Source organism: Echeneis naucrates, chromosome 15 (assembly GCF_900963305.1).
Source record: "Echeneis naucrates chromosome 15, fEcheNa1.1, whole genome shotgun sequence".
Taxonomy (NCBI): domain Eukaryota; kingdom Metazoa; phylum Chordata; class Actinopteri; order Carangiformes; family Echeneidae; genus Echeneis; species Echeneis naucrates.
Genome location: NC_042525.1, coordinates 7,455,559 through 7,477,326, shown reverse-complemented (window position 1 = coordinate 7,477,326; position 21,768 = coordinate 7,455,559). Strand labels below are relative to the sequence as shown.

Sequence of the window (21,768 nt, the reverse complement as noted above, 5' to 3'; positions counted from 1 at the left end):
TGGTACTCCCCTCATCTTCCCTTGTCCTTCCTGGTCCTCCCTGGTCCTCCCTGGTCCTCCCCTGGTACTCCCCTGGTCCTTACTGGTCCTCCCTGGTACTCCCCTCATCTTCCCTGGTCTTCCCTGGTCCGTCCCTGGTGCTCCCCTGGTCCTTCCCGGTCCTCTCTGGTCCTCCCTGGTCCTCCCCTCATCTTCCCTGGTCCATCCCTGGTACTGCCCTGGTCCTCCCCTCATCTTCCCTGGTACTCCCCTGGTCCTTCCTGGTCCTCTCTTGTCCTCTCTGGTACTCCCCTCATCTACCCTGGTCCTCCCCTGGTACTCTTCTGGTCCTTCCTGGTCCTCTCTGGTCCTCTCTGGTCCTCCCTGGTACTCCCCTCATCTTCCCTGGTCTGTCCCTGGTCCTCCCCTCATCTTCCCTGGTCCTCCCTGGTCCGTCCTGGTCCTCTCTTGTCCTCTCTGGTACTCCCCTCATCTTCCCTGGTCCTCCCCTGGTACTCCTCTGGTCCTTCCTGGTCCTCTCTGGTCCTCCCCTCATCTTCCCTGGTCCGTCCCTGGTACTCCCCTGGTCCTCCCCTCATCTTCCCTGGTCCTCCCTGGTCCTTCCTGGTCCTCTCTGGTCCTCCCCTCATCTTCCCTGGTCCGTCCCTGGTACTCCCCTGGTCCTCCCCTCATCTTCCCTGGTCCTCCCTGGTCCTTCCTGGTCCTCTCTGGTCCTCCCGTCATCTTGCCTGGTCCTCCCCTGGTTCTCAAGTGACCATGCCAAAGAGAAAGAGTAGGAATCAGCGTCACACTACAGTGTGTCTTCACTGGCAGTCTGCTCAACAACTTGCAGCCACTGCAGATACACACATAGACACATAGACAGACAGACAGCAGGAGGAAACACAAACAGCTGGAAGGGTGTCTGACATCAGTGGGAATCTGGACTGCGAGGATTTCCCACCTCCTGCACATGTAGCCAACAGCACGCAGTTGCAGCTGCACTCCACTCTGGATGAGGATGATGAACTTCTGAGATACATCTGGAGGGAATACTTCCACCCCAAGCAGTGTGAATTTTTCGTTTCTCTCATTGGAAACTTGCGGGTTCTGTATTTGATATATTTATTGGAGCTATTTGCACATTTGTGCATAATCAGCCCTGCATTAACTATGCACCAGAAGCACACTTACCTACTTTTTTTTTTTCTGGGAGAATATGAATGAGCAGGTTGCTGTGGGGGTAATTAAATAAAATGTCATGGTGAAATCTAAAAATACAGCTTCAGTTTCTCTTTGATTCTCAGAGAGGCTCAGACAACTTTGCTTGAGGAAGACTAAGAAGCTTCAGGTGCAGTTGGCGGGGGGGCTCTGCAGTGTCCTGCTGATTTTCCTTTTTCAAATTGCTTCATCATCTATTTGTGTGCAAATTCTTGTGTTGTTCATCTCATTTCAGGAGTCTTCCTCTTTTCCTTTTATCAACCATAGTTGCTTTCCTTCACTCAAACCAATTCCATTGAAAGGAAAATGAATCCTCAACTGAAATCATGCTTCTTTCCAGACAATCTCAGTTTCTGTATCAGTACTAACAATGAGTTGACCGTTGGCATGCTGTCTGTCACCCATTCACGTTCACGAGCACAAGTGGGCTGTTAAAAGAATTGCTGTCATCATCATCATGATCCCCCAGGCTATCGTGATGGAGTGCATCAGCCGAGAACACAGGTTGTGATGATTTCACACAATTGTTGTTTGTTTTCTGCAATCCTGATTTGAAATATTAGTCATACTATGACATTAAAACCCAGAGAAACAAAAGAACCTTTAGCTGACCCCATGTCCTCCTTTTCCTGCAGAATCTTTGGGACCTTCAGGAACGTAAATGGCAGAGAAACGGTACAGGCATGGCTCACTTTCTCACATTGGCTAATTTATGCCAACAGTGCAGCAAATCTCATGATCTACACTGCAGTCAGTGGTGAGTTTGTTACCTTGTCGGAAGACTTTAGCAAGTTGTGTGAGCTCATTATTTCCCTCTAGTGGACGGACAACTCTATCTGCCACAAACATAATATGTTACGTGCTGAAGACGGTGGGCGGTGTATCCCATTCTACAGGCATCATCACCAATGAGAGGCAGAGATCAGCTGCAGGAGAGCCTCAGTTGTCAACTCGAGCCGCAGCTTTACAACAGGTACCATGCAACTGACATGTCTGGAAGCTGCAGTCATCCTCGGTGAGTCAACAGTTGTCACTAAAAATCTTTCTTTTGAATGCAAAACCCTCGAATTAATTGGCTTTAACTTTACATTACAGCTAAAGCTTGGACTTTAAATGTGAGCTGCATGTCTTAGTAGTTTATAATACACACAGTATTGTAAACTAAAGTTGTGTCTACAAGAAGCTGTACACATTATCTACGTTTTGAACTTCGCTTTTCTGTAAAATTTTAAGACAAATATCGGAACTATATGTAGATTGATGATTGAATAAATATCTTTATGATAGCTGATCAATGCGCATGAGTAAAAGATTGTCTTGTCCTTGTATTCCAGGAATTGTTTTACCTCAGATAACCAGCATCAACATTTCATCTGCAACCTCTGACTGTTTGTCTGCTGTGAATATCTGCATGTCAGATTTATGCCGGAGCGAACGGGCACTTTATGGCAGCATCTGCAACAGTAAAAGTAACACATTCTCAATTTGCTATACCTGCTGCCATGTTATTGCCTTTTCTGGATTGCGCTTCTATCAATAAAATAACAGACGCAATAGCCTGGAGCAAAGTCTATATAAGTAAATAAACAACAAAAAGAAAACGTCACCTGCCAGTAAAATAAATCTCAGTTTTGATGTTAAATTTGAGTCAGATTTTGATGAAAAATGATCAGAACTGAAGGCACGACAGGAAACACCTGCTGCACAAACAAAACCTCACTTGCTTGTGGAAAACCCTGTTTTTCTGCTTCCCCTGGCGCGTCTGTCATTTGAGATGAAGGCTGCCAATTGAAAGGTTCAGAGGTTTGTAACATGACCATCCAGACCATACTGGACCAATTTCCTTCACTGTGAGGGTGTGTGTGCGCCTGGGAGGGGGAGCTTTGTGAGTCTATAAAAGTGCTGGCCACACAATGCCACAGAAAGCCAGGTGCAGTATTCTCAGTCCTCTCTGGGATAACAATTTACTGCCCAAATTACATTTTTGTTTACTAAAGGGCCTGATGGGCAAACAGTATTATACTGATTCATTTTAGTAGGCATTGTAGAAAAACTAATCAAGTTTTTTTTTTTATTATTTGTTCAGCAGGTCTGCAGAAGAGGAGCACGTTGCCAGACTGGGCATCAAGCAGTTTGAATGGCCATGGTAAATTATTTAATCCCAACTGAGAAAATAAAATGGCATTCAATAAATGACACCAATCCAAAAAGAGTGGTGTGAAATGTCAAAATTCACTCACTGCATTCATTTTTCACAGGGTACGCAGCATCTTGTTTGGACCTCATGACAGCCTGCGTCAGTGACACAGTTTGCAACAAGGGTCTGGTCCCCGTTCTCCAGGCATGCAGGGGGTCGTGTGGCCACGAGCGCTGTCAGCAGGTGACTCAGGCTTTCTATGGCAGCATGCCCCGCAATATTGCAGACATGCTGGTCATGTGCGACTGTGATGCTTCAAATGAGAGATGTCTGCATATGAAAGCTGCTCTGCACAGTGCCTCGTGTGAAGACGAGACACAGATCTGCCAGGAAACAGTTCACCGGTGTCTTGCTGACAGTAACTGCAGGTGTGTTCCTGTCCTCTCTCTCTTTCAAACATGACAAAAATCATTTGGAGCAGAGATATTATTTCGAAGTTTTTATGGGGATTTTTTATCTAATCAACAGTTATGATCTCTAATGTAGTTCATAGTTTGATATATAAGTGTCAAAACAGCTCATTTTAAATAACTAAGCAATGCGTATTTTTATGAAATTCTGTAGAATGGATGCCACAGAGTTGTATAACAAAATCAAAATTTAGAAGTGAAGGTCATATTGTTGCAATTTGACTGAGCGCTGTTAAACTGGACATGTTTTTAGCCCACAGCTACATTTTGCATCTTAGTAACCTTCTTAAAAGGCCACCTCATAACACAGTTTACTGAACTTTACTGTCACAGTAATGGCCTATCAAAGGATGTCAAAGATGACGAAACGTGCTGAATATCTTCTTTCCCCGTGATTTGCCAGAGACCCTTTAAAAGCTTTCCAAGCTAAATGTTGGCGCTTTGAAGACACGCTGTGCAACGGCAGTGACGCCCAAAGCGATGAATGTTTTGCCAGCATGGATCCAGCCCTGATCCTCGGTGCAGATCCTGGATGTAAAAGGGCCTTCATGGCCACTTTGGGTACTGCACTCCACCGTCCTTGTTCATGCAAAGGCATGCACAATGATGAGCTGAAGACATGCAGCAACATTCATGATGTAATCCATAACAGATCACACTTTGGTGAGTTGAGCAGGAATTTTAATGAAAATTTAATGTGGTATTACTTTTAATATAATATTTCACGTTTGTTTTTTTTTTTGTTCTTCTTTCAGTGACATCTTGGAAAAGCAGCAGTGGTCCCACTAAGCCCCCTGAAATCAACAATTCACAGCACAACTATTCATGGTCGCATGGTAATTTGTAACTTGGCACCTTATCTTCGTATGATGTGGTGTTCCTGAAATGCATTCATATTTCCTGTATCGCTTTGAATGCCAAATATTTTTTCTTTCCAGATCATCTACTGTATGCTTTTGTCACTCTGGTACTTATTGCAGTTGTCGTAATAATGCCTTTGGCTTTTGTCAGTAAAATTTGGTAAGTGCATCAATCATAACTCAATGGATAATATGTCCATATTTAAATATATATTTTTTTACTTTCATTTCTTTTTACTTCCAGGTTGTTGAGAAAAAGTGCTAAAAAAGCACTACGCCATCCACATAAGAGCAATTGTGTTGCTATTCTCTGAGTTTGTGTTTGCTTTGAAGAAACTCTCATCCACTTTATTTATTTAGTTTTGAATATATATTTAAAAACCCCATTTGAAATGTTGCCATAGATGAGAGGGTTTAGATTTTGTTACAACATTGTGGGCTGTATATATCTTTTGTGTGCTTGTGTTTCTTAGTAACTGATGACAAGTTTAAGAGCAGTATCTGAAATCTATTCAAGACTTAAAAATATCTGTTATGTGTGTCTCAAAGAAAGAAACGGTCATATTTTTTAATGAAAGATAATTATGTGTGAACTTAATTGAATCACAAAAGAAGCCTTTATCAGAAGGGGAAGAATCAATCAGCTCTATTCAGTTATTGATCTTCTCATGTATCACAGTTATTTGTGATTTATGTTCCCTTCTCTTTTTGTGCTGGTTTGTCTGTGCTCCAGGCTTCCACTTTATGTGCTTATGAACTAGATCTACGGTAAGAGGCAGTTTTGAAAAATTAATCATTTCAGCAGAATGCTCTTCTCCAAGATCAGCGACATTTTATAGATGTTGTGCTCTTATGTGAAGTCTGTGCTTGAAAAGCAGCCACAGTACGTTGAAGCAGATTGAAAAATCATCTGTCTATAAAGCCCTGTTGACGTAGCATTTAGTATTTTGTACACAAACAGCAGGACCCATTTCATATGAAATGTAGTGTGAAGTAAGAGACTTTTCAATATGGTTCATCTTCGCTGACCTGTTCCCGGCTCCAGCATCTCAGACGAATCTCCAGATGTGAGTTAGGAGCTGCAGCAATCAAGGCTGGTCCAAACCTGCAGCGAGGACTTTGACATGTCAAAATTCGAGTCTAGAGGAGCTTGCCGCTTCAAATGCCTTCCTTTTTGTTTAGTTTTTTTTTTTTTTTTTTTTTTTACTTGCTCTTTTGGTTAGCAGAAGTCGAAGATGCTTTGTATGAAAAAGAGGCAAGATGAAGAGCGAGCCGGGAGGACATTTGGATTTCCTTCAAAAAAGCTGAACTGCCTTTATTTAACATTCTTTATAACAATTTCACTTCCATATTGCTTCTTATCTTGAACCTTTGGTGAAAATGTTGTTGTTTTTTTTCTTTCTCTTTATGTGTTAAAACATTCAATTATATTTATATTTATTGACAACAAGGCAACATTATATTTTGATGTACTATCATATACCATTATTGTTATTATTAAATATACATCATTTATATATTAGAACATATTACAGTGAGCATACAGGGATAAAAATTAAAGACATTGGAGAAAAGCACTGGTGAGATGACAAAAAAAAAAAAAAAATACTAAAAGGATATCTGAGAAACTGGGACTGGCCCAAGACACGTATATATGTTCCCTACACACAGGAAGACGTTTGCTGGTTGGAGGCCAGAACATCACTGATGTGAGGCCACTGTGCTAAACATTAAGTCAACCATGAGGATGTAAATATTGAAGAGGAAGAACTGGATGGAAAGTAAAGCAGACCGGGGACTTATACATAAATATTATTTCTAGCCACTGCAAAGTTTTATTTGGTGACTTCCTTGTGGGATCAGGGGTCTACAGCAGTTACATTTATGCCTCTCATACGCAGTAAAATGTTAGAATCTGTGAGTTATAGCATGTGAGCCCTGTTCCATTGATGACGAATGACAACAACTATAAATCCAAGTGATTGTGTGATCAGGTGCAGATAACCACGCAATTATGCCGTGAAGACCTAAGAGGAGCCGCTGGAGATTTCTTTCACCTGCAGCGTTTTAACCATTGAACCATCGTCTAGCCAGCAGTTCACACTTCTGATTACATTTCCTGTTTTATGGGATGGATCAGCTCAAAAGGTTGAAAACAGAATACAAGACATCCCTTTGAGAAACATTTGTGCCAATATGTTAAACCTCAGCCTTTCAAAGAAGCAAATTAAAAAATCAAAAAGGAAAGGGCATCACACTGACAACACCTCAGAAAAGCCGAGGCAGAAGTTTACCGCAAAATCATTTTTAATTCCAAGAATCTTTGCTCATTGTTGCTGCTTTCTTGTGTCAGAGATGTGTGGAGCAGACAGTGAACAAAACTCCATTCAAATGCATCAGCTTTGATGAATAATGGTTTGAACAGTATGAAGATGATCTATTGTAGGCAATTACCACATTTTAATACATATTTGCAAATGTGCCAGTTATCTGCTGCATCTAATCATTCGAGGTGAGTTTTTATTCAGTCCCAAATCCAGCCAGCGTTCACTCTAACGTGAATACAAGCATCCTGAGTCCTGAGGACCAAGACAGAAATATCCACAACAGAGTTGTTTTCTTTATTTCCATTTTCTGAAACCAATATATGTCAAGATTAAATGATAATATGATTTTTTTTAAAGTACAATACATTCACAATTCATAGTATATATATATATATATATATATATATATATATATATATATATATATTTACTATGGTCATTTTTACAGATAGCGGGATAAAAACACACAGCGGAGATACAGGTGAACAGCCAACACATTTGACTTTCACACCAACTGTAGCTTATGTTGTGGTCAAAGTTTTTCATTGGCAAAAAAAAAAAAACAAAAAACAAAAAACTGCCAGGGGACACTTTTTCAAAGATCTTTGGCAAACCTGAAGACAAAAATGCTGTTTTTCAATGTGGTCTTCAGGGAAATTTTCCTGCTTGCTAGTTTCACTAAATCTGACTGGAAAAAAAAAAACCAAACAAACAAACAAACAAACTTTTCAAAAGGTAATTTTTTCCCTTTTTTTTTGCAGTTTGTCTTATTCTAATGAAACACCTATGGTAATAATACACTTCAGCACGCAGCCATTGGCAAGTAAATACATTTTCTGCTACTTTAAATGAGCCAGCTGATGAAAAGTAATAAAATGTGATTTTTGCTGGATTATTTTCAGAGCAATCTCATGTATTCATACCTCATCATTCTAGACCCTTTCTTTAGCTATATCAAGCCAGAGTCGAAAGTAACACAACCAAAATACCAACCCAGAAGAACCTTCAGGTCTGCATTAACTTCTTAAAAAGGAACACAAATGTACAACTGCTGCAGTCTTTAAATGTACCTTAAAACACAAAACGACATACGTCAAACACAGCGGCATAGGCCACAAATGAGAGGGCAGCAACAACAGGGGAAGCACTTTAAAGGGAACAGGATGAAATATTAAAACACATCACAGTGTTCTACCTCTTGCCAGGGAAACTTTGGAGTTTGTCTTGCGACATAAAGCGCTGCAGATGAACTCTCCGGCCTCTATTACCTTGACAAGGTCCACACCCTGTAGGAAGATTTATCGTAGTGTTAAAATGCTAACGTGAGGGTGACATAATGTGGCTGAGATGAACAAACGGTGTCAGCATAAATGAATATAAATGCACGAGAGCTTGCAACAAGTGGCTTCTAAATAAAGTGCAGTGAAAGTCCTCCACCAGCAGGGGTAGGAATTGTTAAATAAATTGTGATCCTGTGGAGGCAAACGCCACACTGGGCTGGTGCAAGTTCTGTAAAACCACTGTTATTGTAAAATAAACATTTACACTGCACTATGTTTGCACAGTGACTTGTTTATGTAAATGAGCTTGGAATGATTATTATGGGATCATAAAACATAGCAGCTGCGAGTGAAGACACACTTACAGTTTCGATACCCATGCCATGGAGCATGTAGAGAACATCCTCTGTTGAAACGTTGCCAGATGAACCCTGTGCGTACGGGCACCCTCCCAAACCAGCCACTGCCGAATCCACCACACGGACCCCCATCTGCAACAGACGGGCACAACAGAGACATTCAGCACCTCCACACAGAACTCACCTCAGGTGAAATCCAGGAACAAAGATCCTTGTTCTGGTGAATTGTTCGACTGCACACTGCGGTTGTGTTTTACAGCTGTTTAGGAGAAATGTGGGTTTATGTCTTGAAGATGAGTGGGCACAGAATGTCCCACAGTATAGCTTAGTCATCCTCTTTGTCAGCTCAAACCACCAGCACCACATAATTACGGCCTTGTTCATATGAAAGGAACATTATAAATGCTGAACAGAACATTTCATGTGTTTCTGATTCTCCTGGTTACTCATGTTTTTACAGTACTGCTCTGCCCTTAACTATGGGGATTCACTTTCTTGCCACACGGAAAAGACATTTTTTTTCTCCTCACTTGGATGGTGTCCTCTTCCACCATGCCAACAATACAGGAATTGTAACATTACTTCTCAAATGCGTTATCATTTCAGAGATCTGGTTGTCTGATTTACAATCCTTGAATCCCTGGATTACTATCAATATATTGAGGGGAAGTGTTCATTTCTACAGACTACAGCATCAAGTATCTGCCCTGCGCATGAAAATTAAGAAGGCATTTCCATTTGTGCTTTTTTCTTCTTCTTGGACAGATAACAAAATTGCAAAGTGCAGGTCAGCAAATGAGTTTACTGCTTTGTTGAAAATAATGTCGACGTCTCAGGACAAGTGGAGATATTATACACAAAAGGATAAAACAATGGTGCTCGCTATTTGAGCGTATAACTTTTATTTGGGTTTTTTTTTTTTTTGCCTCGTTTTTCAGTCATTACAGACTAAGGTCTCAGGATGTTTTCCACATGTCCCAGGGATCGTCATGAGGATATTAAAGATGTTTTCCAGCTTCCGTGGCAGAGCCAGATGTCAGAGGATCCCACGGTGAGACAAAATTAACACGCCAACCCTCTCAGTGGCATCAGGTCATGAAGAACTTTCACCCCATGGAGCATGACCAAGCAAGCTAAATTAAAAAAAAAATCTCTATCTGCTTTTTTTTTTCCTAACAATGCTGCTAATTGGTTGCTTTTCCTCCAGACAAGAGCCTACTTCTTTCAGGGGCCGTCTCAGCCAGCCGTAATTGCTGTTTGTGTTGGCAAGGGAAGAGGAGGAGGTGGGGGGAGAAGGAGGAGCAGATCGACTCCGGTGTGTGTGTTGAGTGCACAAGATTTCCAGACCTTGGTTCAAGCCAGAGACGGATATTGTACTAGGCAGAATTTTTGTAGTATAAACACCGAGTTATAATCTACCATGCCAATCCTCTCGCTTTCAGCTGCTAACCATGTAAGGCCAGAGGTCTTCAGAATACTGTTTCCGAGAGGAACAAAACAGAGCCTTCAGCAGCGTGCCCTGTTCCTCTGAACAGTAATCGCACAGGGATTGGTGGTCAGCAGCTCCAACTTGCCAGCGCTCAGTTCGGTTCACACTGCCTAGAAACCAGATGTGGGGCTCAGTATGAAAAAGGCCATATCCAGTGAGCTGTGGCTGTATGAAAACAATGCATTCCTGGCTAACGACACAGTGCATTTTCAAACTTGAGCGATTTGGGATAAGCTCGTTGGCATTTGACACACTGAGTGGATGAGACTGAGGATGGACCTGCTCCCATTTTGGTTTTCTAACTGCGTCAGAGAGAGGGAGTGAGAGAAATGAGAGTGTGTATTCATTGAGGGATATGCAGCAGTGATGTTTTACCCACCACTACATAAACTGGGAAGCTGCGAGAAAACCGTCACTGATCCACTGCTGACACATATATAACCTCTTTTCAGGAATCTGGAAGGCAAAGCACTGACACTGGAGGGCAGCCAGGAGATAGACGAAACACCAAGTATCGAAAAATGTGATCTCTTTGGGCGAAAAAAAAAATAAATGCCCTGCTATATGCTATCATTCATCTATTCATCATTGTGGATGATCAATCTTTGTCTAAATATAAAAACACAAAAAAAATCTTTCAAATGATTCAAATCCATCCCTCAGTGGCCAACCGCTCCAAAAAAGAGGTTTTTTTGGCTTTTTTTTTTTTTTTTGGCATTGCCAGAACTACACAAAAATAAATCTGCAGAGATCTGCGAGAAGGATGAATGGTCATAAAGACAGATGGTGCCAAATGCACCTGTTCTAATGTTTACTGACCAAATCAAAGGCAGAGCAGAAAAAACAAACCAACAAAAACAACAACTCTTCACTAATGTTGAATAATATTTGCTTTTCACATTGAAAAAGATAACACCTACTGACTTATTTCATGATAACAATGACCAGAAAGCTGTGCTGGCAAAGAAAATGTGAAGGTTCTGGATGTGACGTTGTATGTGCAAGTTTTACAGTAAATCATTACATTTGCCGCATTTATCTATAATTTTACCCAATATTAGTATTATATGTTATCTTAACAATTTATGTTTTTTTGTCTGTTTGTTTTTGTTGTTTTTTTTTTTATTTATTTTTTAGGTTTTTTTATTTGCAAGAACCTGAATGGAAAATTAACCGCAGGACCAATTGTGACACAATTACGTTATTTTTATCAATTTGTCCATGCAAGGGAGAGCAAAACATAATGATGGAAAATAACACGGATGCAATATATTCTAATTATTGCTATTTGATAGATTTCAATAGTGATTATTTTACTTCAGGCTTTCAGTTTATTTATTACTTTCTTTGTTCATCCGGCTTTTTCCTGCAGAATAAAAGCACTCCACCCCTCAAAATCATTGATAATCATAGTGATGATGTTCGCTATGATAAAGATGATGAAAATGGCAATGTCAAATCCAAAATGGCCAAAATTAAATTGTGCTGAAGTTAATACGTTCATAGAACATCTCGGAATCTGACTGGCCCCGAGCGAAAGATAAAAGGAAATGCTGCAGATGAAAGTTATTGTCAGTGAAGAGCACAAGAGTGAGCACAAACAGGTTGTACTGTATTCCCAAGCTGCGGCCGTACGCCATACGCCAGAATTGTGGGTAAGAATAAATAATTTTCCTTGCCAAGCCTGTGAAATTTAAGTACATACATTGTCATTGTGTGACCTGCAAGGAGAAGGTTAGTAACAAAGCCCCCCCCCCCCCACCCCCTGCCCCCAGACCTCATGAAAAAAGAAAAGGTACAAAGACTGAGGAATGTCTTTATCAGGAACAAAAGAGGTGACTCAGGGCTGACAGCGCTGGGGGAATTCATTTCTCTCCCAGTTGGTGGTGTGGACTTCTGGCACACAGTAATGAAAAACTATGATAAAATCTTTCATTTCCATCTTGTTTATGGGTGAGCAAATGGTAGGCTAAATATCCCGGCTGCTATTACTTTCCGTGGCCAGGGGGCAGCTGTGATGAATCATTTTAAGTATGATCCACAAAGGAATTTCACCGTCCCTCCGTGCTTTCTCACCCTGCCGCCCAGAATCAAAGCTAACTGAGGATATTTTGTACTTTACTTCATCTATCTATCTAAAAATACCAACTTTTTTTTGTTGATGAAAAGCAAAAAAAATCTGCGTGTGCCAGGTGTGTCGTGTACAGTACACACTCTGCACACGCATTAAATAAATGTCTTTTGGGTTGCATTGTGAAGGAGACAATTTTTTGGTAGCAGTTCCCGCAAACAAAAAAGGTCGCAAGGCGTAACTTTCTTCTGCACATCAGGAAGACACGATATGAAAACAAAGGGCTCTCGAACTTTCTAGACTTGGGTCTGCGGCTGCAGTGGCGTGCATCACGTGCTCAGCAGCGAGCGAATGAAAGGATCATCTTCCACCGGCCTTTAAGCGCAGCATTGTCAGAGTTCAGCAGCCAAGCGACAGATGAGTTAGGAGCCCCCGAGGGCCCTTCTATCCACCTAGCTCTCAGTTGCTTTGTCCAACAGACATTGAATAGGTGAGCCTTTGTACTGACCCCCCTCACATCTGTTGACCCACCCAGCCCCCAATGAGCTTCCTCCTCTGCACTGACAATGTGCTCCAGAGAACTGATACAGCCGTATCTGTGTTACCTCTGTTTTATGTCTGGATTTACATCAATTTTACGCTCGCTAAGGGTGAAGCGGGGAAAGTGACAGGAGCTCTTCTACAGGGGTTTACAAGCAAATGACATTTTTGTGAGTTGCTTATAGTAGAGTATAACTTTAATAGTTTTTTTTCTCCCTTCTTTAAAATACACGGGCACTGTGATGGGAGGGCCCCTTGGAAATATCCCATGTTCATTAAGATTCTGGGATTTTTATTTATTTTTTTATTTTTATTTTTTTTTTTTCAGAGGGCAGTTTGTGAATCATCTTACTTTGTGGAGAGGCTTAGATCATGTTTCTTATTGCCCCTCTTCCTTGTTGACTGATGGTTCCTGGTTTTTCTGTGTGTCTCATTGTTAGCTGCCCGTTTGTTTTGGGCCGTCTCAATACTCATCGAACAGAGGATACATTCATAACGTCGTAAACTGACACACTGCTGTTAATGCTGTCGAACAACTCAGATTTACAGTGAGCTTCATAAACATCTCATCACACTCTTTGGTGCTGTACTCCGGTCTCAAAATATCTAAAAGAAAAATTTCATTGATATTATTGTAATTTATAGCATATTGTTTTATGAGTTTTTTTTTTTGTACTTTGTGCTTGAAATGATCAAAATAGATGGTGTACTTGATTAGAATAACTTCTTTTTCCCAATTCTGGTGAAATATAAACCTGATTTTTCGCGGCTCTTATAAAACAAAGAAAAAAATCTGTCTTGAAATGTACTGTAAAATTGTCTTAAAAGATGGATTGGGAGCAGCTTAACATATGATTATCCCCAGCAGGAAAAAAGATTTAAAGCCTAGAAAAGACTTGTGATCTCTACAATGTTGGCAGTTACTTGAGCAAGTTGAAAGATATCCTGGAACAAGAATCACCACCTCGACTTTGCCTCCACATCTGGTTGCTCCTCATCATGTCATCGTGAGTAACAACACTGATGTATGCATAGGCCGGGCATTTCTCCATAATCGGCCCTGCGGCTCTCCACAAAAATATTTATATTCATCAGAAGAAGGATGTGCATGTAAAGGAGAAGGTGCCCAACGACTCTTTGCCAAGCCACAGGGGGAAAGCACAAAGACAAAGCTGCCAGGCAATTTCAGCTGAGAGGATGTGAAGATCAAGAGGAAGACTGCATCGCTATGGCAGTGAAATGCTGCCTCTTCCTTTAATCATGCCGCCGACAGTCCTCTGTGAGATAAAGTGCTGCGACTTTTCACATCTCTCACGTGGGCCTCTCCGCTGAAGTCTTGGAGCTGTACCTCCTCATTCAAGGCTGTCCAGAAGCGCCCAGTTTTTGCTATTTCCCTCTTCTGCTCTGAGTGTTTTTTATTTATTCAGTCTGTGCTCCATGTCCGCCTTGGAAATGAAATTGTTCATCTTATCCTTGAGGTTTGAAATATTCAAACTGTGGGTGTTTTTGGATATGTTACTCATCCTCCAACCATCCGTTTTATTTTAGCTATAAAGCTACAACAAATCTTAGCTGAAGCAAAAGTCAGCAGTTTGGCCAACGGCATTTTGTGAAACGTATGTTCTGCAACAGTTTTTACCTTGAGTGCAGTTAGGATGTTGGGAAGTGCTTGTCCGTAGGTGTCATGGCAGTGAACTGCCAGAGCGTTGACGGGCACCTCCTTCATCACACTCTGCAGCATCTTAAACATGGAGCCTGGAGTGCCAACACCGATGGTGTCCCCCAAGGAAATTTCATAACAGCCCATGTCATATAATGTCTTTGCCACCTGAGGAGTTTTAAAGATATGGCAAATCTCTGAGCGCTTACTGCAGACAGCACATCTCAGTCAGATACTTTGAGTTTGGTTTAGAATAAACCTTTACATCTGCAAAACACATATTAAAGGTTTCAGGACATACATGATCACCTCACCTCAGCAACTTTGGAAGGTTCAGTGTGTCCCTCGTGTGGGCATCCAAGGACACAAGAAACATACCTGAAAGAAGACAACATATTTGTTTGTTGGCATGTGATTTCATTGAATAACTAAAAACTGTCAACAAGGCAGCCATATGGATGACCTCAAGCTGATAATATTTTTTATGTCCCTGATGAAAGATTAATTTAACTGTTTAAATTAGCGGTTTTAAAAAGACAAATTGTTAAATCCTGCGTGATTAACTCCCCTCATTTTGAATGAGGACAAAGAGCTTCAGATGATGCTGATTCTGGCGTGTACTGGGTGTTTTGGCTTTTCATCGGTTTGTCAGCGAGCTATCACAAAGGAATCCAAAAAGATTTACACAAGATCCAGATTGGTGATTAGACTTTGGCGGTACTCCAGACCTCAGTTCTATGACAACTGTAAATGATCCAACAATATTTGGCTCTGAGAAAGCGACAACCTTTACACTAATCCACCATTGTTGTGACGTGTTTATGTTTTTGGATGGAGACATTCATAGAATTTAAGAAAACATGCATTGCAAATGCAGCACTTTACTTTTCCATATACGCTAAAAGGCACGGCTATATTCAGAAAGTCTCTGTTTGCTTTGCCTTTATGTCCATCTGGACTTGTGGTTTTCTAATGCATAGATGGTGAACATCTGGAACTTTGCTATAAAGTATAATTACTGGAGTGTGTGATTTCTCCCACATACAGTAATACTCTATACTATATCTAGTTTTATTTTCATTTGGAGCAAATGAACAAATGTTGTAATCAGTGAGTGAGTAAAGTTTGGTTTCACTCATTGTAAGTGACAATTAATGTACAGAGACCACTAACCCGCGGACTGGAATCTGTTGCTCTTTTGCAGCGTTAATGACTTCCTCAAACCTCAGCATGCTTTCATCAATAGAGCAGTTAATGTTTTTTTTACTGAAGCTTTCAGACGCTGACCCAAAAACCGCCACCTCAGTAGCACCAGCTGCAACCTCAAAAGGGAGAGAAAAATGAAGTCGTAAAACCATTTTGAATCTAGCGTTGAAGTCACACTTGTGAAACCAAAGGATATATATATATATATGGTAAAAAAAATACTAATAATAGCGCAGTGCCAACAATTAACTAAAACTGACAAGCATTGGTAAACAATTACAGTTTCTACAGTTCTCATGGAGCTGAGATGAAAATGAATTCTTACAGCGTCCTGGAAGCCTTGCATGTTAGGTGTCAGAACAGGGTACTGAACGTGGGGCGCTCTCTGGATTCCTCTGAGTACATCAGTGTGGTCCGCCATCTACATGACAGAGGTAAAACATATGATGTAGAAAAATAAACCTTTCACATCATCTGAGCGTTTTCCTGAGAACGCATGAGTGCACATGCTTGTGAGCACCAGACAATCCTGAACTGACAGAAGGCATTTTTCACTTCTAAGTATCAACAAAATGTGCTCTTGTTTGTTGTTTTACAGGAAGCACATTATGGAACAATTCATGACAGGGAAAGGAGTACATGACAAACAGCTACTCCCCCCCTTTTTCAAATATTCACTAAAAGGATACTAGAGGAGCAGATTATACCAGAGTCAAGAAAAAGAGCTTAATAAATCACTGTGCACTAAGAGTTATTACCTGCGGGACCCACTTTGAGGAGACGAAGCTGGTGGCCTCAATCACAGAAAGTCCTGTTCGTGAGAGCATGTCTATCAGCTGGATTTTCACCCCTGTCGGAACAAATTCCTGGGAAACAATGAAACTGAAACAGCTTTTTCTGGATTTGATTTCATTCAGAAAAGGATGATACAACACAGATACCTGGCAGATTACTGGATATTTCAAACGATCCATAATTTCTCATTCTGTACAAAATGAAATTATTCCTTCATCCAGTATAATCTGTGAAGCCACTAGTGTGCAATAAGGAAATTATAAAGCTGTGACATGCTAAGAGGAATAAACTAAGCCAGAAGTCGTGTCATCTTTCTTATTCAATTTCAAAGAAAATGTGAAACATATGCTCCTGGCAATTATGGCATGCAACACATATGTTATGGATTGTTTTATGTATGAGAGACAGAGGAAAAAATGGGGGTTTCCAGGGATGATCGTGTTTAGTAATATGAAATGAGGTCGGATATAAATATAAATGAAATTCCTGACTGAAATAACAGTGTATACCTTTTCGTTTTGAAGTCCATCTCTCGGCCCGACCTCAACGATTTTAACAAACTCTGGATACACATGTCCTGCAATGGTCTGCCAGTACATCAAAGAGAAAGACAGGACACAGGCACTTACTCATCCTTTTAGCACAGGATGCTCTGAGACATGTCGTTTCTAACATGAGTGACTCTCTACCTCAAAGCAAGATGAAATGTGAGAACCAAAACATACCTAAACCTGTCAGATTCAAACAAAGAAACAGGCAGGAAAGCAGTAAAGGTAACTCCACAAAAGGTACAAGGGGATATCCTAAGGATTGGGATATTTTTCTGGTGTGAACTTACTGATGCTTCACAAAAAACCCCAGTTAAATTTGAACCTCAAATCTCAGCAAACACTCAGTTGAATTGAAACTGAATTGAATAGACTTTAACATTATCACACAAAAAGATAGTATGCATTGTAATAATACATTTGCAATTTATATAACATTGCCAATTCTAGGTGACAGTAACTAAATAAAAACAAACACCATGTGGCTGAACCTTTAAACTTTCTGAACAAATTCAGCGGCTGTTACGGCTAACTGCTAATAGCAAATGTCTAACCCTAACCCTAACTGTGAGCTGACATTTAGACTTATTTGTCAGAATAAACTTTTTTACAGCTCAGATAACATATGGTCAAAGATTAATACACCCAACAGGATATAACTCTAAATAAAACTAAATTTGGGCTCGATTTAATGATTGAGTCATTATTCGTGTAAATTTCAACAGGAAGGACAGCATATTGCAGAAACCCCCACCACCACCATCACCCCCCAAAAAGAAATTAACTAATTTATTAACCAAGAAAGTATTTCAGGATGTTAAAGAGCATAACTTGGAGTCTTTTGGTTCATTTTCAAGAGACAAATCCTGTTCATGTACTTATTATCAGATAATCCTACCTAATGGACTTAACAGAAAGAGAAGTGTCTCATCGACAGCTTTTGTTACAGTCATTTCATGCAATTTATCATTCCTTACTAAGAGCAAGTTCCGTGCATCTTCAAAAGTACAGTCATTTATTAGTGGAGCAGAATCTAAATTAAAGAGGACCGTTACATAAACAGCACACAGCATCAGCGCTGTCGTCGGTGGCTGGCTGCTGTGCAGTCTCTCTGTCATGAGAGAGTCATGTGGCAGAGCATGTGCAGCAGATTAGGAACAAGAAAACCAACGCCCACCTTCTCCTCCTGCAGCCAGCGTCTCAGCCACGGGTAATCCTGGACAAGTTGCTCAGAGCTCAGGCAGTGTTTCATCGTATTGGGTACGTTACCCATCCGAATGGCTGCTGCTCAGCCTGCTGCACCTCTATCCTCTGAGACTAACCTGCATAGACTGCAGTTCCTAAGATAGCAAACTGAACGTTCAGATCGATATGCTAATGGAGGGCCTGGACGATGGAGGGCCTCGCTGCACGGGGAGATGGAATTAGATGAGGGTCGCAGACGGCGGAGGATGATTCAGCAGTTGCCATGGCAGCTACATCTCTGGCAGGGAGGGGATGAAAACAGAAAGGGACAAGGGGAGGGATGAGTGGATGGAGAGTGAGAGGGAGGAAACGGTGTGAAACAAAGTGGCAAAGTGTGCTTTACTTTGGACTGGGAATTCTTCTGGAAACATTTTCATTGTATTAAAATGAATTCACAATTATTTTCAGGCAAATGAAAATTGCCTTCATTCATTTTTGGCAGTGGCAATAATGCTCACTTATTTGGATTGTGAAAATGTAAAAAGTCTGTGTTTTGGCTTCCGTTTTAGAAAATCCTAGGCTTCAAAATACAATCTTTAATGCTGCTGTGCTGGGATTCTGTAGAGGAACAACAAATAAGCAATTAGAGCTAAAACACCAAAAGGCATTTCAAATTTTAAGGGGTGGAAGGGGGAAGGGGGGAAGATGTACATCCACAAAAAGGGATGCAGGTGCAGGACAGGAAAAAAAAAAAAGCTACAAATTAGGAAGAGCTTACACAAATGATTTATTAAAAGGCCTGAGAACTGAGACCTTCCTTCACTGGGGAGGCATTTAAAACAATTCTCCCTAAAAAAGTTTTATAGTTATCTTACAGGCTTCAGGGAAACATGCTGGTTTGATTGATTTCCTGTGACCTAAACAGTTGAGGGCTTTCCATTGCCAGACGTGCCACTGCTGCCAGTGTCAACTGCATGGTGTAATAAAATCCCTTGTTAAGCTAGGGCAACATTTACCAGAGAAAGAGCCATTCTTCTGAACCCAGATGTTAACAATAGAGGGGCTTAATGAAGTCCTAGCATTCAACCATCTCACTGCGCTAAACTGCTCTGTGATGAGAGACCTCTACCTCTCTCTCAGGGGAGGAGGGCGACTCGTATGATCAGCCCTGAAAAGCCTTTTTTGTAGCAGACTTCAAGGTTGATGTGTATCAGTTGCCACCCCTTAAAATTTGAAATGCCTTTTGGTGTTTTAGCTCTAATTGCTTATTTGTTGTTCCTCTACAGAATCCCAGCACAGCAGCATTAATGATTGTATTTTGAAGCCTAGGATTTCCTAAAACGGAAGCCAAAACACAGACTTTTTACATTTTCACAATCCAAATAAGTGAGGATTATTGCCACTGCCAAAAATGAACGAAGGCAATTTTCATTTGCTTGAAAATAATTGTGAATTCATTTTAATACAATTTAATGGTTTTAGTGGTTTGTTCAGATGTAAACTTTGTTGAAGCGGCTGTGCACTCAATGCATCAGAGCTTGAAAATAATGTCAGCAGCATTTTGCAGACACCCTAAATTAGTGCCAATTAATCCGTCTGCTACTTCAGAGTACAGGACTTTGTTTGTTTAGTGGAAGTAAAACCTGTTTTATTAATCTAATGGAAGCCATTCCTCTTAATATCACAAAGTAAGGTTTCAATAAATGATAACTGCATCAATAACTTAACCCTGACTGACCTTTCACCATTTCTGTTCTCAAGGAAACTCAGCAGCTACAGTTTATCTTGACAAATACCAGGTGTAGAAGGTCACTTTAAAGATGTGGCCTTCAGGGGGTTTCTTGCTTTGCAGAATCAATAATTTAATGCAGGTGAGTAAAAAGTTTAAGGTTTAAAAGTGGATGTAAGTAGAGGAAAAGTTCATATTTTACAGAAAATAGTACTTGGATACAGTTCATCTGACATTCGTGACAAATGAAAAACAGCTTTTTTGTGTAAGCTTTAAAAGAAATATTAAAACTGGTTTAACGCAAAGACTGTAGTTGCATATTTCCGTACATACATTCATCTGAAATATCAAAAACACCGATTGGCGGATTAGTTTTAGTCTTAATTGATCTAATTTACAAATCACCAATGAAATTGAAAAAAATGTTGATGTTATACAACTTTTAACGGGATTTTCAGGATTGTCACAGTTTGGTATCTGACACCTCAACTACTGAATTTTTGTGTGACAACAACATTTTTACAGTTATTTCATTCATCAAATGAATTGTGCTAACCACACAAATACAAGGATGTTTAGGGGAGATTAGATTCAGTCAATGGACAATATTGTTTAAGTAGATTAGGCAAACAGATATGACCTGACAGGAAAAGGATATCTCTGCTCTAGGTTGTGATCCATCTCCTGAGAAAAATATATTTTACACATGAGGATTTGGATGATGAATGCTTCGAAATATTAAATAAAATCAAACAGCCACAACATGTTTCTCCACTGGAAAACGTTGCCTATAAAAGAAAGGGACCATTCTCCTTTTTTCGTCCTAAGAAAGAAACAGATGTGAAAAACAGCACTTTATGGAGTACAGGTTTCGGCATGGCATGAAAGAGGTTTTAAGCTCTCAGATATATACTGAAAACAAAGTGGGAGAAAGAAAACAGGAACCAGATTAAATCAATTTTCATCCTCCATCCGTCTTCAATTTCGACATCGTGCTTTTAGCTGAACTGTAACAACAAAACAGTCCTGGTGCTGCGCGAATACCACATTATCATCACCCCCGAAAGCAATAATCATGACATAGTCTTTCATACCCAGGAAGGATGGGAGGGTTCGACCAGTGGATGCTTTGTAAATGAAACAGGCCTGAAAAACAGAAAAGAACGAGTATATGCAAAAACAGATGCTGTTGAATATTAAAAAAGACAAAACATAAAGTTATCGAGTCATCAATACTCAGATTTCAGTTCACCTCTGCCACAAGAAAAAAAAATTGACCACCAACACATTTTGAAATGAAATCTAAGGTCTTCATAAAAATGGTAGTCTACCTTACCGTTTCTTCAGTGAGGCCGGTCGCCTGAGCCAACTTTCCACAGCTCCCCTCAGAGACACCATGTGTGTTAGAGATTATCCTCACAGCAATCACACCACAGAGCGTCCCGTGATTTTTCGTCACAGAAGTCGCTGACCTGTGTGTTGGCTTTGCGTTCACACACAGCACCCTTGAGAACTGATTTATACGTTGCAATTTCTCCTGTTTGACAAGCTGCCAGTTCACAATGGCCAACGCTGTACTCAACAAGGAGCCTGATCAAAAACACTTCAATCACCAGTCAGTTCACTCGTACGTGGTCGTCGTCTACAATGCTTTTTTTTTTTTTTTTTTCTTCACAAAGGCACAAGTCAACAGCAGGTGGTCACAGTCACGTTCACAAGCAGATTGTTTATAAGCAGCCCGAAATTTATTGGGTACATTTTTATATTGCAATGTAGAGGACTTAACGGCTGGATTGCTGCTCCGGCTGGATCATAAAGCACGGAGGTTTCCTTGGGTGTAGCCTTATGCATTGTGGGAGAAATGAAATTTCACAGGAATATTTATTACATGCAGTGTTCCCATGAACTGGGA

The 21,768-nt window shown here is 40.6% G+C and overlaps 2 protein-coding genes across 3 annotated transcripts; one reads left to right on the top strand and one right to left on the bottom strand.

Annotated features, from left to right (window-relative positions):
* Nucleotides 1-624: 624 nt before the first annotated feature.
* gfral (GDNF family receptor alpha like) lies at nt 625-6,147 on the top strand. 2 transcript variants are annotated; one of them, XM_029520366.1, is made up of 9 exons: nt 625-1,704; nt 1,836-2,215; nt 2,535-2,669; nt 3,290-3,346; nt 3,459-3,765; nt 4,211-4,470; nt 4,563-4,643; nt 4,746-4,827; nt 4,912-6,147. In XM_029520366.1, the coding sequence occupies exons 2-9, from the start codon at nt 2,179-2,181 to the stop codon at nt 4,979-4,981; spliced, it is 1,029 nt and encodes a 342-aa protein (XP_029376226.1). In that variant the 5' UTR covers nt 625-1,704; nt 1,836-2,178; the 3' UTR covers nt 4,982-6,147. The 2 variants fall into 2 exon arrangements, with proteins under 2 accessions (XP_029376226.1, XP_029376225.1); XM_029520365.1 differs by having other exon boundaries at nt 3,287-3,346.
* A 2,028-nt stretch (nt 6,148-8,175) lies between these two features.
* Nucleotides 8,176-18,215, bottom strand: hmgcll1 (3-hydroxymethyl-3-methylglutaryl-CoA lyase like 1). Its single transcript, XM_029520374.1, has 9 exons — nt 18,120-18,215; nt 16,904-16,981; nt 16,358-16,465; nt 15,925-16,020; nt 15,567-15,715; nt 14,708-14,771; nt 14,373-14,561; nt 8,640-8,765; nt 8,176-8,280 (listed from the first exon to the last, which is right to left on the bottom strand). The coding sequence occupies exons 1-9, from the start codon at nt 18,213-18,215 to the stop codon at nt 8,176-8,178; spliced, it is 1,011 nt and encodes a 336-aa protein (XP_029376234.1).
* Between the last annotated feature and the right edge of the window lie 3,553 nt (nt 18,216-21,768).

Coding starts and splice junctions, on each gene's coding strand:
- gfral (XM_029520365.1), top strand. CDS start 2,179: ATGCAACTGACATGTCTGGAAGCTGCAGTCATCCTCG. Junction 2,670..3,286: donor CAGCATCTGCAACAGTAAAA/GTAACACATTCT, acceptor TTATTTGTTCAG/CAGGTCTGCAGAAGAGGAGC. Junction 4,828..4,911: donor GCTTTTGTCAGTAAAATTTG/GTAAGTGCATCA, acceptor TTTTACTTCCAG/GTTGTTGAGAAAAAGTGCTA.
- hmgcll1 (XM_029520374.1), bottom strand. CDS start 18,215: ATGGGTAACGTACCCAATACGATGAAACACTGCCTGAGCTCTGAGCAA. Junction 16,466..16,903: donor ATGGACTTCAAAACGAAAAG/GTATACACTGTT, acceptor ATTGTTTCCCAG/GAATTTGTTCCGACAGGGGT. Junction 15,716..15,924: donor TGCAAGGCTTCCAGGACGCT/GTAAGAATTCAT, acceptor CTCCCTTTTGAG/GTTGCAGCTGGTGCTACTGA.